Source organism: Manis javanica, chromosome 14, assembly GCF_040802235.1.
Source record: "Manis javanica isolate MJ-LG chromosome 14, MJ_LKY, whole genome shotgun sequence".
Classification (NCBI taxonomy): domain Eukaryota; kingdom Metazoa; phylum Chordata; class Mammalia; order Pholidota; family Manidae; genus Manis; species Manis javanica.
The window spans coordinates 87160261-87176708 of record NC_133169.1 but is presented as its reverse complement, the minus strand read 5'-3'; the positions used below and the strand labels follow the sequence as shown (position 1 = coordinate 87176708).

Below are 16448 nucleotides of genomic sequence, written 5' to 3'. Positions count from 1 at the left end.
GGGAGAGACAGGCAGGGCTTGGCAGGGTTGCTCTGCTCCTTATTTAACCCAGGTCAGGTGCCCCTGGAGGCAGACAGTCCTCATCCTCCCCTACTGACCCAGCCAGGGCCAGGCTGACGTGCACCTGGGGAGGCTCAGGTGGGGCGAGGAGCTCTCCTACCTGCTGAAGGAGAAGAGCAGGCGCTCAAAAACCAACACGGGCCCGGTGCTGCTGAGGATGGTGAGGGGTTGGCCAGCCATCAGGCAGAAGGCAGCTCCAGCCGCTGACGTGCCCAAGAAACTTTCTAGCACACCCTGGAAGCCAATGTGGTCCTCAGCCAAGGAACCCACGGTTCTGGGAGCCTCCTCAGCCTGCCCATAGTCCCGGGGAAGGGCTAAGGGCATGCTCCCCTCATGCCTCCCACCCACCTGAGCACCGTCGGTGGCTTCTCCCAGCAGACCCCCGAAAGTGATGGCGTTAGTGATGGTGGCCAGGTAAATGTAGAGCACGGCTGACAAGCACTGAGGGTGCAGGGCGTCCAAGAAGTCGCTGGTGTACCATGAGGCCTTCCGGCGCACATCCTGGACAAGGCCCCCAAACAGCCTCCCGCCCACGGGTCGTCAGTGACCCTGGTTCCCACAACCCATGCCCTTATCCCCGCCACTCTCCTGTGTCTGGGTGAGCCTCCGACACAGTGTAGGCCTCTGTGCCCTGTGACCACCCCCAACCCCCAAGCCTCCAGCTTCCCCGTCACTCCTACCCTTGCTCCCGCCCCAGCACACCTCACCTGCCCGTCCGCTGCAACTCCGGGCTTGGTGTGTGAGGCCAGTGGCCATGCCTGTCCTTAGCCGGGGCTCCAGGCTGGAGGGAGGCTCCCCTGGCCTCCCGCAGTTGCGAGGGGAGCCTGGAGGGAAGGGATTTCCGGTTGACTGAGGATCTCCAGGCGGAATGCGACTGGGAGCCAGAGTTCAGACGCCCTGCCCTCTGGTGGCTGATAATGTCTCTGCCGACGTACCCCAAATCCAAAGGTTAAGTCCCCATCCCTTTCCGGAGATGCCCTCCCTTCCTCGACAGCAGAACGGGACCCAAGGCCTGTGGGGAGGGACCAAACGGGACGATGACCCCCAGATACCTTTTGTGATGAGATGGCAGACGTTTAGGAGGGGGAATCCGGGCTGTTGGGTCCCAACGACCTGGAGGGAGCACTGTCACCTCCTCTAGGAAGGCATCCAGTGCTGCCAGAAGGTCATGAAGGTTGCTGGCCCGACGAACTGACCACTGGAATTGCTGGGAAGAGGGGCCCGGAGGAGCAACAAATGCAGATCTGGATACTTGCGTGCATTTTCACACTCTCAGAACTAGATGTACCGAGTCACACAGCCAGACAAGTCCTTCAAGTGTTCATTTATTAATGCATGTGTTCAGAGAGTATGAACTGCCTATTGGGGGCCAGCAAGTGCCAGGTAAGGGGGCTACAGTGGTAGTCAAGGAAACTTCAGGCCTCATGTTCACAGGCACACTCTGCCTCACTGCTGTACTCAGTTACACACAGAATCCACACACACACACTCACTGACATGAGTCTGTGCACATGAGCATGCACACAGACACACACATGCACACACATTTGCCCAGCTCACCGGGTCACTGAGGAGGACAGCCACTGCCCGGCCCATCTCATGGTAGCTCCATCCCAGTGTGGGGGGACCAAGGAGGAGGCAGAAAAACCTGAGGAAGGAACCAGGCCCCAGAGAGAGTCAGAGCCCTGATCCCTGGCCTTCCTAGCCGTAGATACTGGAGTATGTGCACACCAACTTCGCAGCTCTGAAACTACCCCTCTCCAGACCCCTGAGCACCATCCTCCCATCTTCCCTCCCCCAGAGAACCGCACCAGACACCTCCCAACCCCTCCCCAGTGGAGGTCCTTCTCTGGGCTATGGGACCCCTGACCCCCCTCACCTGTTGGAGAGGGGCACCTCAGTGAGGGGCCCCAGCACCACTGGATCCTGCAGTCGTACAAACACCCCCAGTGGCTGCGCCAGGAAGCCCACCTCTCCCGTCAGCACAGCCCCTGCCTCAGCGCCTGGAGGCAGCTTCTTTCTCAGGGGGTTCTGACGCTGGATGCGGGTTCAAGGAGACAGGGTGAGAGGTTGTGTTGGCAGGGGAGTCCAGCGGAGGGTGGGCCTCTGTTAAACTCTGACTCTCTCCCAGCCCTGCCCAAACAAGGGCTACACACCTGTTCCTTCAGGGGGGCTTCCTTGTCATGAGGAGCCTCTCTTGGAGGGGCAGAGCCTTCAAAACAGGATCAGGCAGTGATTAAGAGCACAGGCTTTGGGGGTGGTTCTACCAGGGCTTCCTAACCAGCTGTGTCACTGACAAGCTATGAAAACCGGAGTACACCCTTCCCCCCGTGGGCTTCAGGTTTCTCATCAGTAAGATGGAGATAACTGTGGTACTCCTTCACAGGGTAGTTGTGAACATGAAGTAAGATACCACATGTGAAGCTCCTGGAGCAGTGCCTACTGAGAAATCCCTTCAAAGCCATGGCTGTTGGGATTCTAGCCCCGATTCTTCTCTCTTCTCTCCTCACCCCGACTTCCCCTCGCCCATGAGTCCTGGGTTGAGGTCTGAGCTGAGGCTAGGCCACTCCTGGTCCAGGAAGGTGCAGGGGAAATCCAGGACCCTCCCACCGCAGAGGTTTTGGTCCTGGGCCCAGGGAGGGCCCTCTCACCCCAGCAGGGCCTGGAGCCATTGGGCTGGCTGAGGCGCTGGGGTCTCTGCAGCAGCAAGGCCTGCAGCTGCCCTCTCAGCTCTGGGCTCAGCGACTGCAGCGTGGTCACCTGCTCTGGAGAATAGAAGAGGGGCTCCAGCCCTTTCCTGAGAGCTCCCTGCCCCAGCCCTTCCCCTCCCCCTGCCCAGATCCCTTTCCCTTCTGGGAGGCTCAGGGGGCACAGGGGCCAGTGAGCTTGCTTCTCCATTCTGCTTTTTCATCTCCCTCCTGCCCCTGTGACAGACATGGATAATCCCTGGGGGAAGGGGGTCTCTGGAAAACTCCAAGACTTTGAGGGGACATCTTAGGGAAATGGTAAGGCTGCCAACCCCTCTCTTTAAAGGCTCCCAGCATACCCACGAGCTCCTGGAAGCTCTGAGCTGGACAGTCCAGCAGCACGAGGCCTTCAGCTAGCAGGCTGCGGAGCTTCTGGAGGCTGGGCAATGCCAGGGTGGGCACGTGGGGGGCGCTCCACCGGCCTGCACCCAACTCCAGCTTCTCCTCAAACAGCACCCACCTGCATGGATTGGGGTAGACAGTGTTACTGTGGACATCTCTCCCAGGGACACAGGACAGCCAGGGAAGGTAGGGCAGTGGGGGAGTCCTGGGCCCAGTGGTGCAGAGCATGCCCCTCCCCGGGCAGTCACCACTTGGCTGGGGTCTTGGGGAACTCACAGCTAGACTGCAGAGGATGCTGAGCCTGATAGAGGGTGATAGACTGAAATTGGGAACATAGAGAGGAGCTCTGAGTGGGAGTGAGAGTGCCCCCTGCACAGGAGGAGCTGGGGGTCATGGAGGAGGCCCCAGCTGGGGAAGGGAAGGACCCCATAAAACTGGCCTGGGTCCCACTCACCTGCCTGTCTCTCTCCACTGCTGTGCCTGGGGCTGGCCCAGCAGCTCATTCAGCTGGATGAAGAGTAGAGGGTCCTGGGGTTCCCCCAGTTCCCTGTCTGTGTCTGAGCGGCCATCAGGGCTGGAGCCAGAACAAGGGCCACTGTCCAGCTCTCCTGCGAGTACATTTTCAGAAGCACTAGAGGCTTCAAACTCCTCCTGGCTTGGCAGCTTCATCTTAGGGAGGCTTGCACAGACCAGTGCAGTCCTAGGTCCTGAGGCCAGGGGCCCTCTGGCTGGCTGCATTTATTACAGCCATACAGCACAACATAAACAGAGCAAGGCCTGCTAACTCCAGAGCTAACCGGGTCACTTCCTCCCCAGCTTGCGCTCTCCCCAGCTTCTGCCGGCCTGACAGTGTTTGTAAGGCTAGCCGGAGCTTTCCCAGGCTCTCCAGAATTGCCCAACCTGGGGCAAAAGTGTGTGCATTTCCTGTTGGATCAGGTCTGGCCCCACTGTGTTTTGTGTAAATTAACAAGAGTAAGTTACTAGCCTGGGTCTGAGGACTGACTTCCCCAGATTATACTGTCTCCAATTCTGTATCAATTACAAATACCAAACACCCAGGAATGTTTTGGGTGTCACCAACACCCATTTGGACAAACAGAGACCTAATAAATAAATAGGGCTATAGAAGCCAGGCAGGATAAGGGAGAGAACAGGCAGCATTCCTGTCCATTAAATAGGCTAATGATAAAAAGTGAAGGCAGTTCATGGAGAACACAATGTCTGAGTATTAAATTCCTCTGTCCAACAACACCTGTAAACTCCCCAATTTAGCTGTGTCCCTGGGGTCAGCCCCTCTAAGTCAGCCCCCAGTGAGGATGGCGGAGCCAACCAGGGTGTGTGTTTGAAGTTCCTGGAGCTAAATGAGCAAAGGAGAACATCACCTATTAGCAAGTCTTGGCTCTACCTTCAAAATATACTGAGAATCCAACCACATCTCCCCACCCTGTCCACCGTCATGTCTCCCCTGAATTATTTCAATGCTTTACCAATCTCTTGAAATATCTGTTTCCACTCTTCCCTTCTTTCCCAAAGTCTGTTCTCCACACAGCAGCAACAGGGGTCTTTTTAAAAGGCAATCAAGCCACATTACACTGCTGCTCAAAATTCACCCAGTACATTCCCATAACTCCTAGAAGAAAAATCAAACTCTGCAATGGCCTATAAGATCTGGCACCTGGTCCCAGCCCACCTCCCTGACCATATCTCATGCCATGCTCCCCCTGCTCACTCCCTTCCAGCCACAGGTAGCTAGCTTCATCTGTCAGGCAAGTCTGTCCCTTCTGCCTGCCGGTCTTTGCAGTAGCTTTTCTCTCTGCAAGGAAAGCTTTCCCCCCAGATCTTCATGTGACTGGATCCTTGATGCCTCCGTGTTATCTCAGTTACCCACGCAAGGAAACTTTCCTTTTTTATCCAGTCCTAAGTTTCTCCATAGCATTTCTGTTTCATTCTCTTCCTGGTAGTTATCACTACTAGTAACTGCCTCATTTATTTATTTGTTTATCGTTTATTGCCTGCCTTCCCCCGCCCCGCCCCCCTCCCCGCCACACACACCAGAATGTACCGTTCACGGAGCAGGTATTTTATCTGTCTTCTTCACCGCTGCGCCCTGGAGCACCTCAATAAATACTTCTTCAATGAGAGCACCGAAGGGGCGGGGCTGAGAAATGGGCTGCGCTTCTCCTGAAGGCCACACCGGGGCGCTGCTCCCCGCAGACCTGGTCGCTTCCTCGGCTCCGGGAGCGCGGAGCGGCGGGGTCCCTCTCACCCGCAGATCCGCCAAGGCTGGGAAACGGCAGAAGGTCAGGGAGGAGTTCCTGTCCTCCCCTTGCCCCGGCCGACTTTGGAGGGGCCTGGCGGGATGGGATTTGGGGGAGAGCAACAGGGATCGGAGGAGAGGCCAATCAGGCTCACTGGAATGCGGGTCATCCCACTTGGTACCTGGGACCCTTGTGCTCCCGGAGAAACGGGGCTCAGGCTGGCCCTACCTACCAACCCCAGATCTGGACTTGGAGTGATTTGCTGCAAGTCCTAGGAGGTCCCAGGGCAGAAATTAAAGGAGCGAATCACCCGGGAGCCAGGTGCTGAGTCCGACAGGGGGAGTTGGTCTCACTCTCAGGAGGAATAGAAACTGGCCTAGGGCCTGAGAGGGCCTGGAATCCCTGTGACCACCCCCTTCAAGAATGTGCTCCAACTTCAGGGGCAAGTGACTCAAGGGAGCCTGATGGGGACAGGAGCACGGCCTTGGCATGAATGCCCCCTCACACACACACCCTCCCTCCCCATCCCCACTCCTACCAAAGTTCAGCGGGTGGGTCCGCCCTTGCCCTCTCCGTGGCCCCGCCTACCCTGGCTCGGGGCTGCCTGCAGGAGAGGGCCATCATGCCCACATTCTCCCCAGACCTCATTTCCACCTCTCTGCCCTGGGCCCTGAGGGATGTGAGCAGCAGCAGTCTTCCCGGCAGGGCCTGATGAATGTGTGCTGTATGGGTCAGAAGCCCCAGCAAGGAGCCCTGGAGATTATTACCCTGGCAGGGGGCTTGGAAGGCTGAGCTCCCATCCTGGTTCAGGCACGCACTTACTGCAAATCTCTGAACGGAGCCCTTCCTCTGAGCCTGTTCTCTTACCTGTAACCTGAGACAGTTGTGGTAGATGATTTCCAAGGTTCAAAGACTACCTTTATGCAATACACTAAGCTAGACCCTGAGGGGGAAGGGAGCCGTGTCACAGACAGACTTCCTGGGTGCAAATCCATGACTGGTCACTTTCTAGCAAGTGGAGAGGAGGTTTATCTTCGTAGAACCTACGTTTTCTTACCAGCAAAAGGGGATTAATAAAAGTACCCATTTCATAGACTTTATTAAATGATAGTGCATGTAACATAGGCCTTGTACATAGTAAACACAATAAAGGAACACTGTTATTATTATACAACTATGAAAATAGTCACTCCCAGAGTAGGGAAGAAAGAAAATACCATATACTGAAATGTCAACTGTATCCAACCACTGTGCTAGGCACATTATCTCATTTAAGCCTTACAAGCTTTCTAAACATTTTAAATTTTTGGAAACGTTTAATTTAATTTTTAAGCTATTGATGTGAGTATAATTGTAGACGAAGACATACAGAAGTTGCAAAAAATGCAGAGCATTCCTGGGCTGGTACTTTCCATCCAGCTGCTCCCAAGGGTAACATCTTACATAACAATAGTACAATATTAAAGCTGGGAAAATGACATAGGTACGGTATCAACTAGAATACAGGCCTTTCAGATTTCACTTGTTTCTATATGCACTCATTTGTCTTTATGTGTGTGTGTCTGTGTGTGTGTACAGTGTAATGAAACTTTACCACACATACAGATTCACTTACAACAAGCTGGGCAAATTGCTCAGGCCCTTTAAGGCTTGGTTTTCTTACTGACAAAATGGGGGATGAAAATACTCTCTTCTTCAGAGGGCTGTTGTGAGAATTCAATGAGATAATGTATTTAAAATGCAGAGAGCAATGCCTAAAATGTATTGAGTACTCAATATATGTATTTTATTTTAGAAAAAGCATGTTTTGAATGTATTTTATTTTAGAAAAAGCATGTTTTGAAGTGATTTAAAATACATAAATAATTTGTATTTGTTATAGAAAAAACAGAAAATGCCCATAAGAGTATAAATGAAATACAGTACATTTTCATAATACTCTTACAACAAAATAGCCACTGTTAATAATTTTACTCACACCACAAATTTGAGGCACATTTCATGATTCCCCCTTTATTTAAGTGTATTTTTTTTTATTGAAGTGTAGTTGATACACAGTAGAATATTGGTTTCAAGTCTACAACACAGTGGTTCAACAGTTCCGCACATTATTAAATCCTCACCTGAACTACTGTTGTTACTATCTGTTAACATAGGGACATATAACAGAACCACTGCTATATTCTCCATGCTGCACTGCCATCCCCATGACCCCTTATATCATGATTAAGATTTTTACATGATTCACACTCGACTGTAAGAACATGGAGATTCATAAAGGTTATGCAGTTGTGCCACAGTCACTGAGCATATGAGTGGGGAGCTGAGATTTAATGCACACTCTTGACTCCAGGCTCTCTCCGCTGGGGTGGCTGGGAAGGTGCCCGAATAACACCAGTTCAGGGCTGACTGGGATGAGCTGTTGTGTGGGCTTCCAAGCACTGCCTTAGCAACTCACAGGCTATCTCAGTGAGTCTTCACCACAGCCCTTCAAGGGAAGTTTCATTCCCGTTTCTGAATGAGAAAACTGAGGCTCAGAGGGGTATCTTGGCCAGTGTCATCGCTAGGAGCTGGTGGACCCAGGGTTCAGAAAGAGGTCAGTCGCATCCTCAGCCTGAGCTTCAAAGCTTCTGATCTGAGGGATTCAGACATGATGCTAGGGGTGTGTGTGGAGGGAGAGTCTGTCTTTGGAGATTTGAGTTTCCCTGAACCCAGGGCCAGTGTGCCCTTCCCTAACCCCCACTTTGATCCAGACTACCAAGGTCCAGCCAAGACTTGGCATGAGCCGCCACAGCTGCAGCCCAGTTCTACTCCTCACAAGGCCCACACCCCAGCAGGAGTAAGGGCTGAGGGCCTTTGAAGGCAGAGAGGAGAGCTATCTGGGAGATGGGATCTGCGATGCACAACCAGCTGAGCCTGCCGGAATCGCTCTGCCTCAGGCTTCCCAGGCCCCCTGGCCTGGACTTCCACACTCCAGAAGTGTTGGGAAGGCAACTGCACGTTCATCATTTTTGAGTTTTGCATTACTTACTTATGCTGCCCTTACAGAAAAGATTTAAAAACAATGAAAGATGTGGATACAAGTAAATACTGACAGAACGATAGAGAGCCCTGTAAGGAAACCAAACTGAGAGGGAAGAAGTAATGATTCTCAAAGTGCCAGGTGAGGGGTGATCCTTGCAACTGAGCAGCAAAACTTATCTGTGAGCTTCCTGGCACTGGAGGCAAAAAAGGAAATATATGAATCCCACACCTGTCATTATCTAATAAAAGGGGTTAACTGCTGGATAGTCATGAGAACAAAACTTGCTAACAACACTGAACTACAAGAGGAATTTATTACACCTTATTCAGACACTGGCCAGGGACCTTATATGTAACAATATCTAGAACAATAACCTTTTATAAAGAATGTAGAAAGGCTTTTCATGTGAGGATCTCTTGTGTTAGTGGTTCTAAACCCTTGAAATTAATACTTTCCTTTTTATAACAAGTATACAGTTAACACCCCTTTACTATTGCCCATTTACTAACATCCCTTACTATTCTGAAATGAAATTCACAGATAATATTCAATCTGTGCATTGACTTTCTTTTGGTAGAAATCTGTCCATGTTAACATTTTTTTTTTGAGAGGGCATCTCTCATATTTATTGATCAAATGGTTGTTAACAACAATAAAATTCAGTATAGGGGGGTCAATGCTCAATGTACAATCATTAATCCATCTCAAGCCTAATTCTCGTCAGTCTCCAATCTTCTGAAGCATAATGAATAAGTTCTTACATGGTGAACGAATTCTTACATAGTGAATAAATTCTTACATGGTGAACAGTACAAAGGCATTCATCACAGAAACTTTCGGTTTTGATCACGCATTATGAACTATAAACAATCAGGTCAAATATGAATATTCGTTTGATTTTTATACTTGATTTATATGTTGATCCCACATTTCTCCCTTTATTATTATTATTATTATTTTTTTTTTTAATAAAATGCTGAAGTGGTAGGTAGATGCAAGATAAAGGTAGAAAACATAGTTTAGTGCTGTAAGAGGGCAAATGTAGATGATCAGGTGTGTGCCTATGGACTAAGTGTTAATCCAAGCTAGACAAGGGCAGCAAAACACATGTTAACATTTTGATATATTTTTTCAGTTTTTCTCTGTACATAGGTTTTCAAAAACATTTTTAAGTAATTGTAGAGATGCAATTCTTTATGCTTTATTTTTACTTTTTTATTAAGGCGTAATTGATGTATAACATTATAGTAGTTCCAGGTGTACAACATAATGATTCGACATTTGTGAAATGATCACCACAGCTGCACACTTATTTTTTAAAGAAAGTCATATCCTAATTAATATAAAAAAGAAATATTATTAAAAATAAAATTATTTGAATATGGAAATGCTTGGTCACAACTGCTCTAGAAATCGCAGTGAAGTAGCCCATTGCTTGCCTGGGACCTAGACAGACTTACCTTGAACATGACAGCTACAAATACTGACAGATACAGTGGTGTTGTTTGGCAACTCAGATATGACCAAAATGAGGAATTTATGCTTAATTTCATTCCTGGAAAATTCAGTGGAAAAACTTTTTATATGTTTGTGTTAATTAGAGATGATTCTAGGCTCAAATAATTATAATCAAGTTTTCCACCCATATATATATATATATATATATATCATATAGATAGATATAGATATATAGATATAGATATATCTGCTGGGACAAAGCAGTGTGGAGGGGGCAATTCTTAATTGTGCAGGCCTGATGGCTTTTCCCCCAAATACCTGAGGACTCCCCTATTAGTAACAACCAAAAGCCTCCCCCCAAATTCCTAGAATGTCCCCTTGAGGGCAGTGTCTCTTTGTGAACCACTGTCTTAGATCAACTTCCAGTTATAAGAAAGAGCAAATGGGCAATGTTAAATTGTTAAATTGAAGCTCTGTGACTGCATTTCTAAGAGGAACCGAACTTACGCATTCCTAGTACAGGATGTGATGTGACCTCATTCCAAGGTTGAGCCCTGGAGAAGTTAATAACAGCAGTGACCTATGTTTGTACAGCTTTCCATTTTGCCAAGCACTTTCAGAGATGTGATTTCCTTCTATTGTCACAAAAGCCCCCTAAACAGATTCTTATTCTCCCCACTTAGAGATGGAGAAACTGAGGCATATAGATAAGGTTATCATGCTTTGTAGAACACTTGTCCCCTGCCTGCTAACAGAGAGCTATCTGTGCTAGGAGATGCTTGAAGGGATAAGGGACTGGAGATGTTAATTCCTCAAAGTCACAGAAATGGGCCCAGAAATGAGGGAGGATGGCTTGGAATCTAGGCCTGAGCCAAGCACATTATAAATATCCCTTTTTCAACATCTTCTGAGGATGACAGGGATTCCTGACCCTCCCCACCCCTCCAGTCCCTTCCCCACCTCTTCCATTTGGGCACTACCTCCAGGAGCCCCCAGTCAGCACAGTAGGTGCAAGGGGAAGCCAAAAGGCAGGCCTGAGTGCATATCCAACTCTACCCTCCAAAACTCCCTTATCAACTGGCTCAGATGTGGGGATAGAGAGTAGAGAGTGAGGCTAAGAGAAGCCAGCCTGGGGCAAGGACCACCGTGCCCTAACCCTGAGCTCCCAAGCTCAGGTAACTCTGCTGCTGGCAGTATACCCATGACGGGGCCGCCTCCTTCCGCCCTCTCCTCAGCCAGGGGGCTTTCATCTGCTTAGCATTCACTTCTCCTGGTCAGAGTGGAAGGAGGAGGCAGCTGCGTCCCCTCCCCCAGGGAGCCGGCGCTTCTCTCTGAGCTCTGAGCCAGGGTTGCTTTCCTGTATGGAGGTTCCCAAAGCCCTGGGTGGTCGTGGAGATCCACCATCTCATCAGTAAGCATGGCCATCTCCCGTCAGGGAGGGACCACTTCAGCTCTGAGGACAGCTAGCCCATGGCCAAGCAGCACCCTGTCTAAGTTCACAACTGAAGGAAGGAAAGGAAGAATTTATTCTGAACAGCAGCTGTCACTGATTAAGCACCTACTATGTGCCAGGCATCATATTCTGCTTCATACACACGATCTGATTTAATCATCACAAAAGCCCTAATAATAGCTACGATTATTATCCCCATTTTGTGAGGCAACTGTAGGTCAGAGAAGTTGCATACCATGTCCAAAGTTAGAAAGCTGCCAAGAAATAGCAGAACCAGAGATTGAGCTCGTGGCTTCTGTCCCTGAGAGTGCACCTATTTCACTAGCTGCCCTGCTGCCCTGACCTCCTGGTCCTCCTTCCAGCCTGTGAGAGATTCTTATCCTTTCCCCTCTCCTAGCCCAGGACGGTGGGAGCATTGAGCCCCCGTTGAGCTGATGGCAGTACTGTCCCTAGAAGCAGAGAGGGGGGCTATTGTCTCACCCTTCCGTTCAGGGTAGTATACAGCTTAAGAGCACAGACCCGGGAAAAAGAGAGGAATTCAAATTGAGGCTGAGAGTCTCACTAGCTGAATGAACTCGGGTTGTTACTCACCCTTTTAGCTTCAACCCCTTAAAATGGGGAGGAGTCTCTAGTCTTAGGCAGTTATGAGGATCAGGCAAGATGATGCATGTGAAGTGCTGAGCACAGGAAGTGTCATTAATTAAAGCTCCTCTGCCTCAGAGGTTCACATTTTGTTCAGATGTTTGACATGTTATCCTAGTTAATTATGCAGACCAGTGCTTCTGAACCTGACTGATGTCAGAATTACCTGCCAAGAGTATAAATGCTTGGGCCCCACCCAGGAGGTTTTGAATTAGGAGGACTTGGGTGGGACTTGGACCTTTTATCTTTAATACATTTCCAGCAATCCTGATGCACAGCCAGGTTTGGGAGTACCAATCTACTAGCATAGACACCTCAGCCCCACTGGGGAAGGGACTCAGGTTGGTCCCCTCCCCAAGTTCCCTTCTCCCCTTTGTCACTACCAGCACCCTTTCCCCCTCACCTCCCCACCACTGGCTTATGAGTGCCCTCCCCACCTGAGGTCTGTGTGGCCTAGCAGTGAGTCAGTGGCACTCCGTGTCCCATGGAACCTGCCTTTCTAGAGGCCTGGGAAGCCAGCACAGGGCTGGGAAGAAGGATGTCAGGGTTTCTGCTCTGAATTTGGCCCCTTGTGACTCACTGGTGGCCCAGGGCCAGTAGGTCTCCAAGCCTCAGTTTGTTCATGGTCAATGGGCAGTCAGGGAAAGCGAGTGGCCTGTTTGGACTCTGCCTCCTAAGGAGTGTGTCCTTGGCACTCCACAGCAGAGAGCAGGTAGGGAGGTCTGGGTACAAGAGGGGGCAGATGTGAAGAAATCCTGCATGACTTTTTTCTCCTATATACGTCAATAATAGTATACACAGAAGCATAACTCCGGGTTCCCGGACTTGATTCCAGTGTGTGTGTGTGTGTGTGTGTGTGTGTGTCTTCCCACACACAGACCCAATTCTTGAGCACTAGCAGGATGTCCCAGAACTCAACCCAATTCTGATGCTATCTGCCTGGAGACAGCACCAGATTCCCCAGGTTAAATGTGTGTGTGTGTGTGTGTGTATGCGTGTGTGTGTGTGTGTGTGTGTGTGTGTGTGTCTTCCCACACACAGACCCAATTCTTGAGCACTAGCAGGATGTCCCAGAACTCAACCCAATTCTGATGCTATCTGCCCGGAGACAGCACCAGATTCCCCAGGTTAAATGTGTGTGTGTGTGTGTCTTCCCACACACAGACCCAATTCTTGAGCACTAGCAGGATGTCCAAGAACTCAACCCAATTCTGATGCTATCTGCCTGGAGACAGCACCAGATTTCCCAGGTTAAAGGCTCCGTCCCACACTGCACCCCCATTCCAGATGCCAGTCGCAAGGCCCAGGCAGTTCCTTGTGATTCTGACCTACTGGCTACAGACTGAAAGTTCCTATGACCTCCCCCTCAGGCTCAGTTAATTTGCTGGAGTGGCTCACAGAACTCAGGAAAACACTTCAAGAAAATACTTACATTTACCAGTTTAATAAATGATGCCATAAAGGACACAAGTTTAACAGCCAGATGACGAGGTACATAGAGCAAAGTCCCTAATAAAGGAGCTCCTACCCTGTGGAGCTTGGGGCCTGGCTTGGTGGCCCGTGGACACGTTCTGGCTCCCCAAGGGTGGTAGCTCTCTCCAACAGAGAAGCAGGATGGGAGAGAGCAGATGCTCTTCTGGGTTTTTGTGAGGGCTTCATCACATAGCCATGATTGACTGTGCCATTGGCCACTGGCTGATTCAGCCTCCAGCCCCTGCCCTTGGGTTCAAAACTCTCTCATTAACATGACAAGACACCCATTTCACCTTTAAGGAGCTGAAGTGTTTTCAGGAACTGTGGATAAGGACCAAATATAACCGGGGAATGACCAAATATGTATTTCTTATAACCCAGTATATCAGTTGTGCTTTCCCGTTGACATCTCATTTGATGCTCACAGTGATAGGGAATAAAATCCAGCTTCTGCCTCATCCTGTAAGCCCTCTGATACTCTGTCCCTTTAGCCTTTGCTTCAGGGTTATCTCACATTCCTCCTCACTTTCTGGCTTTCCTGCTGTTCCCTGAATGCTCCAAGCTTAGCATTTTTGCACTGTTTGCATGGCTTGGAATGCTTTTGCAAGGATAATCGCAAGTCTGGTTCCTTCTTCTTTTTCAGGTCTCAGCTTACCTGTCACCTGTTCAGAGAAGACTTTGCTAATCAGTCAATGAATCTAGAGTATCATGTCAAGCCCTGGAACACATCATTCTATAGCATATCATTGTATTTTAACTTTCATCTTAGCACTTGTTATCATAGGATCTATTTTTCCTTCCTTATTTACTTAACGTGTTGCCCGTCTCTCCTACTGTAGAAGGAAAGCTCCACGAAAGCACGTCCTTGGCTATCTTGTTTATTGCTGTCTCTCTAGTGCCTGAAAAGCACTCAATGAGTGTTTGTGGAATAAATGAGTTGATGAGGCTGCCCCAGCATGAATTGTGATTCTTTTCTTTGGTCAGAGGACACTTAAGGTTCTGAGAGGGTAAGTGACTGACCCAAAACCATTCCAGGCTTTTTGTCTTCTTTTTCCAGGCCCTTCCCATAAAACCTGGCTGACACACAAACCTGGCTGGGGTGAGGCTTCCAGGTGTGATGAAAGCCTGGAGTTGCCCCATGAATGGGGCTAAGGCGGATGTGGGGGTGAGAAGGCAGAAGGACAGAGCATGCAAAGGGAGAGGCAGGCTGGGACAGGAGAGCAGGGTGTGAACCTGGCATGGGTCGGGGGAAAAGGGGTGACTTGGCTGTGTGTCAGGAAGTCTTTCCCTCCACCTTCCCCTGGGGAAAGCCTTGACCCCAAGGTGGCGTTGTTTTGGGGAAAGAGGTGGACAGGCAGCTGCTGAGGGAGAACAAAGGTGTGGCCTGGGTGGTGACCCTCCGCTGAGGTCCTGGGCCTGATACTAATCACCCAAAGGAATAATCCCGGGGTGGCACTTGGCCAAATAGGTGACAGGTGAGCTTCCACCTGAAACCAGCCCAACCACCACATGGGAGCCTCAGACCTATGGGGCAGGGGAAAAGAGGCCTTTAAGGAAATGGAGTGGTCAAGGTAGAATGTTAGTGATAGTAATGGTAATAGGTCACATTTATAGAGAGTTTATAATATGCCTGGCACTGTACTGAAAACCTGGCGCTTTTCATGTGTTCCCTTGCTCTAGCTTCCAAAAGCTCTCTACCAAGGAGGTATTATTATTATTGTTATTCCCATTTGAGAGATGTGAAAACTGAGGCTCAGTGAGATTAAATATCTTGTCCAAGATCACACAGGAAATAGCAAAGTCAGGAATTTAACTTACATCTGTAGTGATTCCAGTGTACTATGGTTACCTAGGCCTTGGGAGGGTTGCTAGGAGCAAGTTTAAGAAGGCAAAGCCCCACTGACCCCTGCAAAAGGGGGCTGGGGAGGGACAGTGGGTTAGACTGTATATAAATAGCAGGCCTGTTTTTATCCCCGCACATGGGGCTGAATCAGGCAAGCGGCTCTATCTGGCACAATTTGAGGGCTCTGAATGCCAACCCAACCCTGTGCCAGACAACTCCATCCCCAGCACGTCTCTGCGAGCTGCGACACCTACTGAGAGAGTCATTTCTTTGGGTAAACGGCATTGACTCCAGAAGACCCCTGTCAAAATGCACAAACCTCCTGGCACCTGTTGAACATGGCAGCCTAGGCCAGCCAGCTAGGTCCTGGGTCCCAGGGCTCAGTTTTTATGTTGGAGAAGAAGATGGTGTTCAAAAGGCAAGGAAAAGTATGACGCTTGTTTGACAACCTGTATTTTTATAGTCCCAGAAGCCTGGGAGTTAGAATCTTTGGTTCAAAAATCCTAATGGAGACTTATGTCCCCTAGGGGAAGGGTGGGGGAATCCACTCCAGCGGCTGGAAGAAAACTACTTTATTTTACTGTTGCTGGATTGATATCAAGTCCTTGCAACTGCAACTGTAGTTACCTCGGGCTCATGAGACCTGCTGGCAGTCCTGTATCTATCTTTTAAGTGATAAATGAATTGATTATCATTTCCTATTTGCTGTGTTGGGAGGCAGAGAAGCGGGCTTCTGAAACTCACATGAGGGTGGAGATCCCTGGTTTGGATCAAGCAAGGATGGCCGGAGGGACCAGGCCTGGAAGAGGGGAAAGAACGGGCAGGGAGTCCGAGGGCAGAACAGCTCGGCACTCACCAGGCTGCAGCGCGACTAGTGTTTAGGGAAAGGTGGGAACTGGCCTCCACCACCTGCCGGTCAGCAGCCCTATCCGAAGTCAGGCCGCGGCTGCCCGGGCCTGGTCCCGAAATACACGAATGCCGCCCCCCGCTCCCGCCCCCCACCCCGCAGCGCCCGGCCTGTCGGGGGCTGCGCAGCGGGCGCCGGGCGCCGGGCGGGAGTCCCGGCCCCGGAGGGGGAGGGCGCGGCGCGCGGCGGGGCGGAGCTTCGGCTCCTCCCGGAGCCTTATTCCCGGCCGCGCGCCGCCGA

The 16448-nt window shown here is 50.2% G+C and overlaps 1 protein-coding gene across 8 annotated transcripts in view; it reads right to left on the bottom strand.

The window, feature by feature from the left end:
- The window catches only part of SLC4A9 (solute carrier family 4 member 9), a 28252-nt gene extending 24147 nt beyond the window's left edge, over window positions 1-4105 (bottom strand). The window contains exons 1-10 of one of the 8 annotated variants that reach the window (XM_073221804.1): window positions 3604-4105; window positions 3107-3267; window positions 2712-2825; window positions 2217-2272; window positions 1940-2097; window positions 1621-1708; window positions 1113-1267; window positions 768-884; window positions 409-583; window positions 161-294 (exon numbers count right to left, since the gene is read on the bottom strand). In XM_073221804.1, coding sequence (XP_073077905.1) covers window positions 161-294; window positions 409-583; window positions 768-884; window positions 1113-1267; window positions 1621-1708; window positions 1940-2097; window positions 2217-2272; window positions 2712-2825; window positions 3107-3267; window positions 3604-3887 — 1442 coding nt within the window. In that variant the 5' untranslated portion in view covers window positions 3888-4105. The remainder of the gene's footprint in view (window positions 1-160; window positions 295-408; window positions 584-767; window positions 885-1112; window positions 1268-1620; window positions 1709-1939; window positions 2098-2216; window positions 2273-2711; window positions 2826-3106; window positions 3268-3603) is intronic. The other 7 variants (XM_073221803.1, XM_073221801.1, XM_073221802.1 and 4 more) reach the window with 7 other exon arrangements.
- Between the last annotated feature and the right edge of the window lie 12343 nt (window positions 4106-16448).